Source organism: Oxyura jamaicensis, chromosome 1 (assembly GCF_011077185.1).
Source record: "Oxyura jamaicensis isolate SHBP4307 breed ruddy duck chromosome 1, BPBGC_Ojam_1.0, whole genome shotgun sequence".
Taxonomy (NCBI): domain Eukaryota; kingdom Metazoa; phylum Chordata; class Aves; order Anseriformes; family Anatidae; genus Oxyura; species Oxyura jamaicensis.
Window position 1 is genome coordinate 41,529,990 of NC_048893.1, and position 14,367 is coordinate 41,544,356.

Here is a 14,367-nt window from a genome sequence, read left to right on the forward strand (position 1 = left end):
TTCTCAAACTTTCTTTAGTTCTGACCAGATTTGTATCAGTTCTATGCATTTTAATTATACTGCAGTAAGAAAAGGTCACTTCTTATTTTCAATTTGTTGGAAAACCAAAGACAAATCTGTCAATTTGAGCATTTACTCAAACATCAAAACAGGGAAGTGACTTCAGTTTATCCTAGTGTGAACTCAACTCCTTTCAGATTGTTGCCAGGGTTTTAACGTGTCAAAGGTCTCTCAAAATTCTTTCCAACTTAGCTTCAAGTGAAAAAGGACAAGCTTCAGTGCTAGTATCAGCAGCGCCACACCATAACAACGTATCTGTGACACCTCTATTCGGTACACTGGACACCATGCTTTAGCCACGCTTCCATAACCGAGCAGTAAGTCAGTTTTGAACACACAAGTGTTAATAGTAAAACTCTGCCCAAGCACAAACTGATCGTCAACACCTGCCTGGCTACACAAAGGAGAAGGAAGGAATTACAAGTCCATAGAACGCAGTTGCCTACAGGACCCTGACAGTTTGGCAATCACACGGGTCAAGGCCCTATTCTCAGTCACCAGTCGCTCATTTATGTGTCTCAAAGATTGAATCTGCTTTATTTGTTGCAGGTTCTGCAGGAATCAAAGAAATAGGAGTGAAAATGGGAAAAAAACACATATATTATGTTGAAAAGTACTAGAGATGAACAGAATTGAAAGAAAACTTAGAAGAGACAGTCCTGTTTAAAGTAGATAACTTGCTGTGAAAATAAAGTATCAAGCAATTGGCACATTCCTGAAAAGCAATCTAAGAACCAGCAGTGATTAGTCACAGCTTTCCAAAACAGTTCAGGATACATTAACAATGAGAGTTATTTCTGGAATTCTTTACTTAACATCCCAATTGCACAAACTAACTCTCCTATTCAAAAGTCAGTAAATAATGATACGTTTAACATATACTTGTGCATGAGAGTGCAACAAATGTCAGGACGAGTGTTAATCTTTAATTCAAAACCGTTGCATCGTATTGCATATTGAAAGTAAGCTTTTGAAAAAGGCCAACCATCCCTAACAGAAATTTACAGGTTGGTGACAGAAACTCATATCTTGTCTTCCACTTTTAAAAATAATTGTTTTCCTATACTACAATTAGCTTTCTACATATTTCACTTCTAGAGACCTTTCCCTCAAGGAACCTCAGACACTGTGTTCCCTTCCTTACAGGAAACTACCTTGGCCTGAATCCAAGGGAGCTACAGACATTGTGGTTGCCTTCTGTTTACCATTGCTTGTCAGTCTCAACTCTATCAACAAACCTTACTGCAGGTATTTTAATGAAAAGGATTTGGAAGTTAATGCAGTTTTCAAGCACCAGAGGGAGCTCAAAAATGAGCTTTAAAGGAAACTTATTAATCAATGACAACTATCAAATGTCAAAATAGTGGTACTGCTTTAAAATTACAGGGTACGGAAATGTTTTCTATTTCATCATGTTCCACTGGTTGTCTAGTTACAGTTTAATTTTTTCAGTTTGGTTGGCTCTGTCCAATATTATATCCAAAGCGAACCTGCAGGATTTCTCTGTCTTTTAATTATATCTAAGAACTTAATGTTCATAAATCAGGAAATGAGAAAAGTCATACCACAACTTTTATTATTCAGTGCATGTGGTAGATCGTACTTAGCTGTCAACATCTGAAATCTAAATCTGCTGCTTTTTATTAACTACAAACTCATTACTATTCATTCTATACAAATGAAGGTTTTTCTTTTGATACTGATAATGTACTGCCTAATATATAATTTAATGAGATAAAGCTTTTTGAGCAAAGCAACATTTAATGCTTTATCTATAGAATTATCTATGCTTAATCTATGGAATTATATGATACCATTGTTTTTAGATTATTAAAATATGAGAGTTTTGTATGAAAAACGTAGATGGCAATTCTGTCTTGATCAGATCAAACCATGTTTCACCGCAAACATCTCTGAATGCTTCTTGTCAGCCAATATGATATACAAGTGTAAGCCTCAGCACCTTCATAGTAAGAAAGTCCTACACATATGACTGCTTATGCCAGAAAACCACTTATGCCAGCTTCACTACAAACTAAATGAAACGAGTGATTTTGAGATGTGGTTATAACTTACTATTTTCTAACGAAATTATAGAGAGCAGTAAAATCGCTAGACTAAGTGCTGTTTCATGTCACTGACATAATCATACACCATGTTAACAACAGTTTAACAATACTTACTTTCAGTTCCTCTTCCATTTCAGATATCCTTCTTTCTAGAGCTCTTCTTTCCTAAATCAGAAAACGTGTGTTAATACTGAGCAATACCATTCTTTTTGAGTTAATGCTTGTACATATTGTGAAAACTGTGAAATACTTCAAGTTTCAAAGATCATACAACCAGAAGCATAGTGTAGACAGGAAACTTGTGATGGCAGTGATATATAGAAAATATTTCAATATCGAATTTCAATAACTTGGGAGGAAGAGATATAAAATTTTACATCAAGTCCTACAAAATATACCCCTTCCGTTACAAAAACTTAGTTCGTAAGCACTGTTTGGAATTATTTTTCATAAGCTGGGTATTCCATAAAAGCTTAATATACAAGAAATGCAGAAAATGATCAGAAACAAGAATATTAAAAGAAACAAGCACAAAAGCGTAAGCTTTCATAGACAAGCAAACGTAGCTGAAAAATCTGCCTCAGCTCAGTGGGATCTGTCCACACTATAAACTGCAACTTAGTGTAGATGCAACCCAAACTTATGTTATGTGACTTCAGCTGAGTACCAAGAAATCTAGCCACGTAAGACTACCTGCTTCTTGAGTAAATGTTTCCTGAGTATTTTCTGCGTTTCTAGTATAGTATAGTTGGTAGGATTTTTTTTTCCTTTTTACCTGAGAAGCAGGAGGAATTAGCCTTTGTCAAGAACTTCAGGTTGTTTTGATTACACTGATCAGAGTACCCAAGCTACTGTATTGAAAATTAGCTTAGGGTTTTCTATACTATGCTGCAGTCTGCAGTGCAGACACACTACCATATTTCTAAATGATATTGTTTTGTTTAATCCTCATTTTCAACGCATCTGACAGATCAATGGCTAATGCAGTAGACTTCAGGGCTTTATAGCTTGCTTGCTTTCCTGTGTCAGACAATGCAGTGTGTCTCATGTAAAAGCAGCTGCCGTTATTCACTATTCTACATTCAGATCTTTCCAAAGTGTGAAAGGCAAAAGCAACAGATTATTGCAAAGTGTACATATGCATCTGCATACAATGGTGTTATGCAAACAGCAAGCAGCATTGACTGAGGTGTGTAAAACTTTGGTTAGATCATACCGCCCAGTAGATACTGACTCTTGCCGGCCACCTTTCAGATACAAATCATTTAATTTAGTTTAATCATAGTGCAGTTATTCCCCAACACTTTCCCATTTTAGAATACAACTTTAAAAGTTTATCAAAGTAATAGATTACTGCAGTTGTTAGTACTTAATGTACTTAACTACTTCAAGTTACTAATTTTCCTATAAGTAAAGACTGATTGTAACGGCATCGTAAGTACCAGTGAGTTAACTGCAGTAAGCAAGTGACTAACAAAAAACCCACACAATCTTACTTTACTTAGAACGTTATTAGTTACCTACTGGTTTTGTAGGACTAAAAACCATTCGTCCTTTTGATGCATTTGCTCACCTAACATGTCGAGCTTATTTACGAATAACTATTAGCAATAAAAACCAGTTAAATAAAATAAAATCCTTATTTCATCAACTTCGCATACTTCACAAAGGAAACATTCAGGTAGACTGGCCTAGATATAAGATTTGTTGCAAAAACATATAGCTCTAATTAGATGAAGCTATGTTTCCTTTTTTTCCTTCTTACTCTGCTAGGAAGTGGCTAGAGAAATGCCAACAAAACAACACATCAGAGTTTCAGTAGGAAAATTTGCCAGTATTAACTGGTTAGTCCCCAGACTCAAAGAAAGGCTTTCAAATGCCTATGCAGTGTAAAAGCTTGTGATATACATCAACATTTCTTTAAGGAACGCAAAGAAAATTTGTAGTTCTCAATATGTAAAAAAGCACAAGCCAGTTTCTCATTTTATAAAAGACAATAGCTCATTTGTATGTATTGAAGCAACCAGAAACCACAGTCTTGGTGCAGTGATTGAGGTACGTGAATGTACACAGGTGAAAAACTGACCCCAGAGTTATAAAATTAAGTAAGTAAACCAGATATTCATATATTCAGTAATATAAAAAAAATAATCTCTCCCCAAAACAAATTCCCAGGTGATGAATTCCAGATTTAGGAGAAATGGGTTAAACGTATCTCCAATTCAGATCCATACTGAAATCTGGCAGCATGAGTTGCATATGACCATGTCATGAAATTCTGCAAAGAGTTTTTAACATACTTTTCAGAGTGACAAAAACTGTATTTTTGCCTATGTACTTATTTCTAGTCCTCAAATTAAAAATGTTGGCAAAGCGTCATCAAATCACATCATGGAAACACTGTATAAAGGCTAAGGTCAAATAAAATTAAAAATCCGTATTTTCTAAATTTTGTCACAGTGAAATTCTAGGTTCAATAAATGTTCCCATCTTCTTTACTGGAAAGGTATGCTTCAACTGGAAAATATCTTAGTTCAAAGATGTCTTCAGGTTTTTCTTTACTTTTGTCCTACCTTTTTCTCTATGTACTTTTATGAATTCTGTATTTCATTTTACTGAAGTCTTATACTTGGAAAAGGGTACGTAGAAAAGCTCTACAGTTTGTTTTTACCTTTTACATTTATGTGGTTAGCTCACACATAGATGTCTTTACAATTATTCTTAAAGACCAACCACCTGAACTGAATTTAGTCAGCTTATGTCTAGAGATCAGCTATTGATAAGTAGCAGCTGAGAATCTCATTTCCGTCACTTTCAAAATGCAACCAATTCCAGATTCTAACAAGGAAAATACATTCACAAATAAATTCCCGTTTTAAATTCTTGTCTGAAAAGAAGTAAATTTAAAATTGTAAAAATACAAGGAACACATCCTAAAACTTGTGTAAACCATGTTTCAGCCAGGCAGCATTATCACTAATTTTATTTATCTTTTTACCTGCTAGCTTTGGTATTAATAACTTCAGAACAAGTAACATTTCTGAAAGACATTTCTGCTATTGGAATAAGTATATTTACAAGAAAAAGGTGCAAGAATTCACCTTTGAATTGATAGCCAATTGGCTTAATGCAATGGCCTATTTGGGGGAAAAAGTAGCACAGTAATTTAAAACTGAGATAATGTCAAGATGTACACTACAGTGTACACTACATTCTGCAGTATAAGACCTGTATAGTAATTCATACAGCTAAATCTATGAAATTATTAAATGTCCACTTGTGTGGCCATGATAGCAAGCAAGAAACCAATTAAAGCTGCTGATGAAACTTTTCTGCTGATGAAATCACTGCCTACAGCAGGATGCCACAAAAACAAGAATAGGCACTAGAAGGCCGCTGCAATTATCTGCTGAGATTATTAAGATAAAAATAATAGAACTTCAGGAAGTGCCTGAGAGCATTTCTGCATCTCCATGTCCTCTTGTAAAATCAAGAGTTTGTTTATTTACCAGATAGGTTTGCAGAATTAGGTTTTAGAACCTGTTCTCTAAACCTCAAATACTGGAAAATACACATACAAAGCTAATAAATGTGAAGTTTACCAGGGATAAATAAATATATACCATATCACTTATTACTGTCAAAGTCCATTTAATTTTCTTCCCACTGAAGTATCTAATGTGTCACTCCAGGGCTAGGGGAGGAGAAAGGTGCATGTGGCCATAAAGGAAGCCAGGATCACAACAGAAGAAATTGAGTTTTCTTTAAGTGGCTGCAGAACTTGGGATGGGTTTTAAGCTAGCATGATACTACAGCCTAAATTATCATGGGCACAACTTCTGAAGTAATTCCTGCAGTCTATCTCACATCTGGATTTATTACACATCTTTCCCTGTCAATTTAGGGCTGTCTCTCACCCTAATGCCCTTCTTCCCACACTGCTCATTCATTTGCCTCCACTCCGCCCCAACCCAGTGTCATTTTCCCTCTGGAGAAGTTACAGTACAAGGAAAGAGACAGACTATGCTTAATTGTACATCATTAGCAGGTTTGAGGTCTGATGTCTGTGGGGTAGAAACAGCTACTTCATTACCAATAATAATTGGTAACACGACACACATGCCTCCGGAAAGCTCTGAGGAAATTAAAGTCTCTGAATGCTGGAAATGCATTAAAAGATGAGACGCTCTGAATCGGCTTCTGAATCTCTGGAGAGCCAACATTGTTTTGGACGAGATGAAACAAGCGGCAGAATCCTGGAGGGCAGTGGGGTTTAGAACCCGGTTATCATGAACCAACAGACAACCTGAAGGCATTTCTTAAGCATAATTCCATCTCACAGTATCTCACATTCATTGCCACTTTGAAACCTAAAATCCCCAAATCTTCTAAAAAATGAAAGTTGTAAGAAAGGCTTCTGTTCCCACTAAAATATATCCAAGCCAGGGGTTGCAAAACAAACTAAAACAAAGCCTGAATTGGACTACTCAGTAGATATTTGGCAGAAACTCACCCTTTTCTCCATTTCCAAGAGTGATCTGTCAGCAAATCTTTCTTGTCTCTGAAACACAGAATTAATAGAGACATTGGTACTTGTTCTCAAACCATGTAAAACTGAAGAAAAGTAATACAAAAGGACATTTCAGCTAAGGGCAACTACTACTGTATTCTGTCCAAAATACGTCCTTAAAAGCACTTTAAGTTCAGGGAAGTAACACTGAAATAAAAAAGAATGAGCTGGATTTATCACGGACTTCCTCTGTGACCATCCCTAAGTAATTTAATCTTACGTAGGCTTCGGCAAATAGGAGCAATATAGTATATCTATCTAAAAGCTTTACAAAACAAACATCTTTTTAAATGTACTTTACTGATATTTACAGGTTGCATATGGAAGACAATGAAGTACATACACAGGTAAATTGTGGCAAATGTGATCTGAGAAAGGAGAACGTTCTTTCTACAGCAATTTAAGAAGAATTTCACTGTTGTGTACATATATAATATTACTGTATGCAGCACTGGTATCTGAGAGCTGTTACCTGTAAGTGAAGTGCACTATTTGCTCTTCAGTTCTGAGATAAGGCTATCTAACCAGCCAGGAAGAACTGGCAGGTTATGCCAATCTGCCAGCAGGTTTATGAATTAATTAATCAAATCAGACTGACAGTTTGAACATAGGCTTAACAGTGTAGAAAGCGTTTATCCCTACCCTGCAAAGAAGTTCCACATACATGCTGGCAAGAACCACCAGTACTTAAATAAGCAGGAGATGGTCTCACACATTTTGTTCACAGCTGAAGACCAGAATCCTGTGCTCTTTTTTTCTTTAGAAACAGAGAGATACTCTTCTTCACTCCCATCTTTGAATAAGAAACAAAGCTGATGCCTAGTAAATAGCAACTCATATGCTGGGGTGCTTCTAGTTTGCTATCTACTTTGTCAGCAAAGTATGGGCCTTTTGTTTTATACAAACCTGAGTGGTCTTCTCCAACTGTAGTTTAAGATCTGTAAGTTCCATGTTGGTATCATGTAACTGTGCTTTCAGCTTTTCATTTTCAGCTAGAATCTGTTCATAAAGCTAAGACAAAATATTAATTTAAAAACACACTGAATAAGAATTGTGACATTAGCTGAACATTTTAAAACCTGTGTCTGAGCTGCACGTAAAATGAAGAAATACATGAATAGTCTAAGAAGTAAAATTCAGTTATAGAGTTTAAAGATGTTTAGAATTAGCAACCACTTTAAAGAACTGCTACTGGACATCTATAGAGAAAAGCAACTTTGCACAGGGAGCACACAACTTACCATACATATATCACAGATTAGACACTACAGTAAACCTTTTTTTTTCTTAACAAACTCCTCCTCTATTTTAAAACAAGATCTAAACAAATTTCTGTATTATATGTTTATAAGCTACCAAAGATCAAATATAGGGTTTCATGCTTGTATAAAGCAGTTTTAGTAACACAATCAACTACAAAAACAATCTGATAGCATTTGTCATAAAAATATACAGTTTGGCTCCTCAGGATTACTCCCTTGCCTTTGAACTTTTGCACTTTGAACTCCTTTGCACTTTTTTCAGTGCAAAAGCCATAAACGGTTTTGTAACGTATGTATTCCCCCACTGCAATGGTTCCTCTGCTCCTCTGTTGAGCTGAGTTGCTCTAAGCAGCATTTGTGATGTAACATGAGATTATTTCCAAGTTATGAAAAAAACTATGAAAAACATCAATCAAGTATTACTTTCACACCAAAATCACTGGACCAGATACCTTCTTAAAATCAGTGCTATCTTCTTTTTCTAGTCTACTGCAGTAAGGTTTTCGATCTTCAAGGTAACTTTGTGACCCAGATCGCCCCTGTGCTGAATCGTAACGATCACCGGAAGACGTGCTGAGTGATCCTGTATCGTATCTGTAAAAGAAAAGTTTATTATTATTATTATTATTATTTTATTATCTCTTATTTTTCTTTGCTTTTGTACTCAAACTGAGACTACTCACTGTATCAGACATTGTGAGTGTACCATTACCCAACTGAACACAGCCACTTGCAGTAATATATTTTAGTTAAGCCACTGTATACTAATTTAATGCAAATTAAATTTTGACATTCCATCAGTATTCTTCAGTATACTTCAAGATTATCTGAGTGAAAATGTTTTAAAACTGCCCACCATGCCAAGTAAATGCCTGCCTCTTATGCCGAGAAATTTAAAAAATTAAATTAAAATATTTAATTCAAGTAAATATTTAAATGCTTTAAAGGACTTTATGCTGGTTTAGATATTTTACTTCTTTATTTTTGAAGACCTATTCTTAAAAATATATCGTAGAATATTGAGGATGGGACCCACAAGGATGACTGAGTCCAGCTTCTGGCAAGGAGTACTTTTAATTGCAGTACTACTTTAAATGTAGTACTTCAGTTGAAGGGTTTTTAAAAAGTAATCTCTAAAATATCATCCAAGATGACTTCTCCAAGTTCTGTTAGAGAAATGAAGGAGATTTCCAAACTACTTATTGTGAATTCTACTATTTCAACAGAATCAGTTTATGAAACAAATCTACAGCAAATTCCTTATCCTATTAAGCAGCGAATTACAACCAATATTAATACAGTTTTATGCATTTTCACAGTGCTCATTCTTCATGGTTTAGGTGCCGTAGTAATATTCAACAGCTTTTCAGCACAGACATAACATAATAATTAATTCTACAGGTCCAAATCAAAAGCAAGTTTTTTTTTTTTGTTAATGATCGATATTTCTACATTTTCATTTTTAAGAAATCGTAAGGAAATCTGATTTTCAGAGGCTGTAGTATTTTTATTGAGATTTCTTAGACATTTTTCAGTATTTAAGCTGACTTAATACTGAAAAATTTGTAGGGAATGGTACCATTGGTACCTTCCATATCCATGATGTTCCACAAAATGCCTTGTCTGCCTTCAGTGCACTACAAATACATTCCCTCATGTTGAGTGTCCCACAAACAAATGCAGAAAAAAACACAGAACTGTATGTCTACAGCCGTATTCTACACAAATTTTAAGTGCCTCTAATGCATTTTGAAGTTCAACCCAACTCAATACTGAGGTAAAGCTGAATTTGTACATAAACAAATTTAAACGAGAATAAGTGACTAAAAAGTGTAACAAATTTAAATTAATTTATTTAAATCACACATACCTTGAAAGGCTATCACTCTGTCATTTGGAAGGGTAAAAAGAGAGAAACAGAAGAGATCAAATCAGTAATTTATTTAAATAAAATATGTAACAATCTGTGAACAAGCCTAACTCAACAATTATGTTACAGCGCTTATGCTATCCAGTAGTATTTTCAAGTTGCAATACTGTTGTCTGGATCAGAAGAGAAGGGGACCCTGTTCTCTGAATTCCCTATTCCTCTTCTTCTGTAACAGTAGTGATAATGTTTTTGAAAGGTCACCATAATAATGACTTCAGCTTAAAATAATAATATAAAATAAGCTATATCATTGCGTCTACATACATCAATGGGAAACTAGCTGCTATACCAACTACATAGGGAAACACTTACTAGACTAAATTTAAATTATGTAATTTCATTTTTTATATACTTTAATTCATTCATTACAGGTGCATCCACAGTCAGACAGTACATTCACTTTACTTGATGAGTGAAATTTAATTAAAGGTGATGACTTAAGACTGAGGGAGTGTCCTTGAAGCATTACATCACTCACATAAGCCTTTTTCCCCTCTGGGTGGTCAGTACAGATTCATCATTTATTCTGATTTTTATAATAATCTCAAGTGAAGACATTTCACTCAAGAAACTCTACTGATGTATATTCCCCTGGATATCCTCCAATGATGTCCACCTAGCAGTGGCTGGAGCTTTCTCCTGTGCTTGTTTTTTGGGGGTGGTGGTGTGGAGGTTGTATTTTTTTTAACCTATATTGTCACAATAGTCACATTCTCCGTAACACACTTAATTTTCCCTTTGACACCTTGAAGTGGATTTACTACACATGTTTTATCAAAAGTATGTGCAACAGACTAACCACTCCTAAAAATATTGTTATTTTCTGTAAGGGAATGAATAATGCTGAGAACTTAGGAGATTTTTGTAGAAAACATTGCAGTTAAGTGTCACATAGCTACACCTGGTTAGTTTTTAAGCAACTGGCCACAACATTTTTAACTTCCACGTAAGTATGAATTGTATGTTGCATATCTAAAAATTAAGATCCATATGAGATTACCGAATTCCACCCCATAATCCATGACCTACAAAAACCTCTTTCCCACTGCTTACTCCTTCCTTCTCACCTTAACAAAACAGAGGATCCTTTGTCCACAAAGACTTTGTTTTCTCTTTTTACCTTGAAGGGACACCACACAAACAAAAACACTAAGCCTTTTACCCTTTAGCTAATGTGATGACACCACTCCTGCATTTTCTTAACAAAGAGAGTTCTAAAGGCTGTTTTTCCTTGCTTCTAGTGGGCTCCCCATAATGTCGTGGAAACACGAAAGCCTCATGGATCTCCATTAACCTGCTGCCGTACAGCTTCCCAAATGGAAAGGCAAGTTACTAAGTCACAAGCAGAACATTTTGCAAACAGAACTTTCCAGCTCTGCAGGGGTAGACCATAGGAGCTGGTGACGTAAGACAGTCCTGGAGACAGGGAAGCACTAATTGCTTGAGACAGGAAAGCAATGACCCAGCCCATTCCCATTCTTCCGGCTGAGATCTGGAAACTGAGCAGCAGGGCCAGGACTCTGTGACCATCAGAAAAGCATATATCAGCAACTTCTGTTTCCTGAAAGCTGTGAAGCCCTGCTGCTGGGCTTCAAGCAGCATCCAGCCCCCAGAGCTCATGGGAAGAGAAGCACGTTTCTCAAGCATGTGCCTCTTCTTTCCCTCACTTGTCACAAAATGTGTTTTTTTGGGGAGTGGTGTTCTATCTTTTTATTTTTTCATTTCATCTTCCCCTTTGATTTCTCTCAGTTCAGTCACAATTTTTCATATTTTACTTTTTTTTTTTTTATTTTTTTTTTGGGGGTGGGGGGGATTGTAACTCTAAATCTATGGATTTTGCATAAAGTTGGTTTGAGGACAAATGAGGCCAACACTGATACATATCCCCGCACATCTGAATTACATGAGATGGGTGCTCTTAATACATTCACAGAACTGAGCAGACTGTGAGAGCTGAATTTACATTAAGCAGCACCCGAAGTGTAAGGAAAAATGAAAGTGTATGTATCCTCATCGACACCAGCTGACTTGACACTAACCCGACGCTCTAAGCTATCAGTTTATACAGACCATAAGTGTGTCCTCCCCCACAAACACACTGTGTATTTGAAAATGCACACTGGGCTTCCAGACATACGTCACATTTTGGTGAGGTTAGGATAATTTCTAGTAATGGAAATAAAATATTAATTTTACGGATTGTCTACACTGGATAAATGAGTACTTCTATAGAACTGCCAAAGCCATGAAACCAAGAAACAAAGTCTGAGTACAATGTTTAACCAGTGCTAATAGTGCCAGTTTCTCATGTTTATTCCCACAGAATTAGAAGAGCTAATGACATTCATTATTCTAATATTGCTATCTTTCACCCTTCAGAAGTCACATATCTGATCCCGTATTAAATAACATTTCAGTTCATTTAATTATAAACTAACCTCCGTTGTAGTGCCTATTTCAATTTGAAATTATTTTTTAAATGCATCATCTCAGGGGAGATTTTTGTTTTGCTGTTTTCATTACGTGTTTTTTTATGCTGCCCCCACACTTCTGTAGGCATCCATCCTTCTGAGTGGAGCTCAAGTGCACTCCAAGCTTCAATGCTAATGAAAACAGGACAAACTGATACTAAAAGTAATACAATTTGTATCGTTGTCATTTGATATCTCTGTCTTCTGCTCACTTTTAAACAGATCATTTTTCTAACAGATCATGTTCCCATTCTCATCTCCTGCCCAAATACGCGCTATTTCTCCTTCACCACACATATTCCATATTTTTTTCCCCTGCAAATACTTATACCATGAAAAGCTTAACTCTCAAATACCCTTGATTTCGTGTGCTTGAATTCTACCCCAAATTTCCTCATCTCCTACAAGTTACTGGCTTCTTTTTCATTCATTATGTCTTAGTGTGGCACAGGGGCACCACTTCCAGTAACAGAAGACATACTTCCATGAACAAAAGATGGCTAGAATGGAAAGGAATGACAAGGTGGCTCACTGAGAAAAAAGCAATAAGAGGAATAAAATTTTTAAAAGCACAGCAAACACCACACTTTCCACATCATCACAAGACTTGGCAACTCTGTTATACCTTAAGTCTTTTTGACTGTCTGGTCAGCATTCCACTAATAATAAATTAGATTTCAATATTCATACTTTGAGCTATTTTTGCTTAAGGACAAATAGCTAGTCCAAATAACTTCAAAAAGCAAAGAAATCTTGTGAATCATAATCCACAGACAAAGTTCAACTCAAAGTAAAATCTAATTACCAAAAAGGAAAAGACCATAGTAATTCCTGAAGACTACATCAACAGAACTTAAATCAGTAATCTAAATACATCTTCCCCTTCAGCCAGCCAAGAAAGAGAGCTGTTCAGGCATGTTTGACAATAATGTGAGTTGTTTCACAGATCACTTTGGTATGTACGTTCAAAGCTGTGCTTTATGGAAACTTATTACTGAACTATGTTCCGGTAAAACTGTTTTTTTTACCTTCCTGGAAATTTGTTGTGCTTTTCAAAAAAGTTCTTCTTCAGTGACATAACAAATGCCTATATTGGTTAAGACTGAGCAATCCTTTACTTTCTGTTGTTCTATATTTACTAAATTCAGGTCAGATTTACCCACACATAAAAGGTCTATACCTATTCCTGGCACACTCTGGCTACCGACAGCATGGTTCCTAATTCCTATCTCTTTCTGTCCCCAGACTTCAGACGTAACCGTTCCTTGAAACCAAAAGTTAGAACAAATTGGTGCAAGTAAAGTTCTCCACTTCCCAAGAATGGGAATTAATTTTATCCCAATTTATTTCTTCATAGTCTCAATTTCAGAATGAAATCCATGAGATGAGTGCTGGATTATAAAAGCAAAAATGTAACTGAAAAAGAGGCTTCACTGGAACAGTTTGTTATATAAAATACCTCAGCTGACAAAATGATCTCCAGACTTGCTTATATTTGAACTGTCATGCTACAACATAAGATTATCCTTCGTACAGGAACAACGATTTCCTGTAAGTAACGTCATTTGTTTTGCAAATTAAAGAATTTTTCATCTCTTAGCACTCAAAAGCCTAAACAAAATTTCATTACCGCAGCCTCCAACTGTCATAGTGCTAGCAAAATTTTACTTCATTTCAATAGTTCTCCTTTTTGTTCTTTAATGATCAACTGAGATGTCAAAAGGTAGTTCTGTATAGGGAACAAGAAAGCACAAACTGAAATCTTGTAAGACAGTTCTTTCAAAGACCTCTGAAATGAAAAGCTTAAGTATTTGTCAAGTTCCTTAAAGATTTCAGGCTAGAAATTATTTTGTCTAAGGCTCTTTAGTTTTCTTTGTAGCATGTGCAAGGCTTGTTTTTGACCTCCTCTAAATTCCTGAGTTACCGCCAAAGCTCTTCAAAGTTTATAGTTACCATCTCCTACTTCTGGCTTGTAGCTTCAGCAAGCAAAAAAACCAACAGCAGC

General features: G+C 35.8%; 1 protein-coding gene across 10 annotated transcripts in view; it reads right to left on the reverse strand.

Moving 5' to 3' along the window:
• The window catches only part of PPP1R12A (protein phosphatase 1 regulatory subunit 12A), a 126,094-nt gene that overhangs the window by 6,855 nt on the left and 104,872 nt on the right, over window positions 1–14,367 (reverse strand). For 4 of the 10 annotated variants that reach the window (XM_035334857.1, XM_035334877.1, XM_035334824.1 and 1 more), the window contains 6 exons: window positions 9,832–9,848; window positions 8,414–8,555; window positions 7,606–7,710; window positions 6,643–6,690; window positions 2,244–2,294; window positions 451–612 (listed from right to left, as the gene is read on the reverse strand). In XM_035334857.1, the coding sequence (XP_035190748.1) occupies window positions 478–612; window positions 2,244–2,294; window positions 6,643–6,690; window positions 7,606–7,710; window positions 8,414–8,555; window positions 9,832–9,848 (498 nt within the window). In that variant the 3' untranslated portion in view covers window positions 451–477. Of the gene's footprint in view, window positions 1–450; window positions 613–2,243; window positions 2,295–3,345; window positions 3,377–6,642; window positions 6,691–7,605; window positions 7,711–8,413; window positions 8,556–9,831; window positions 9,849–14,367 lie in introns of those variants that run through there. The other 6 variants (XM_035334842.1, XM_035334899.1, XM_035334888.1 and 3 more) reach the window with 3 other exon arrangements.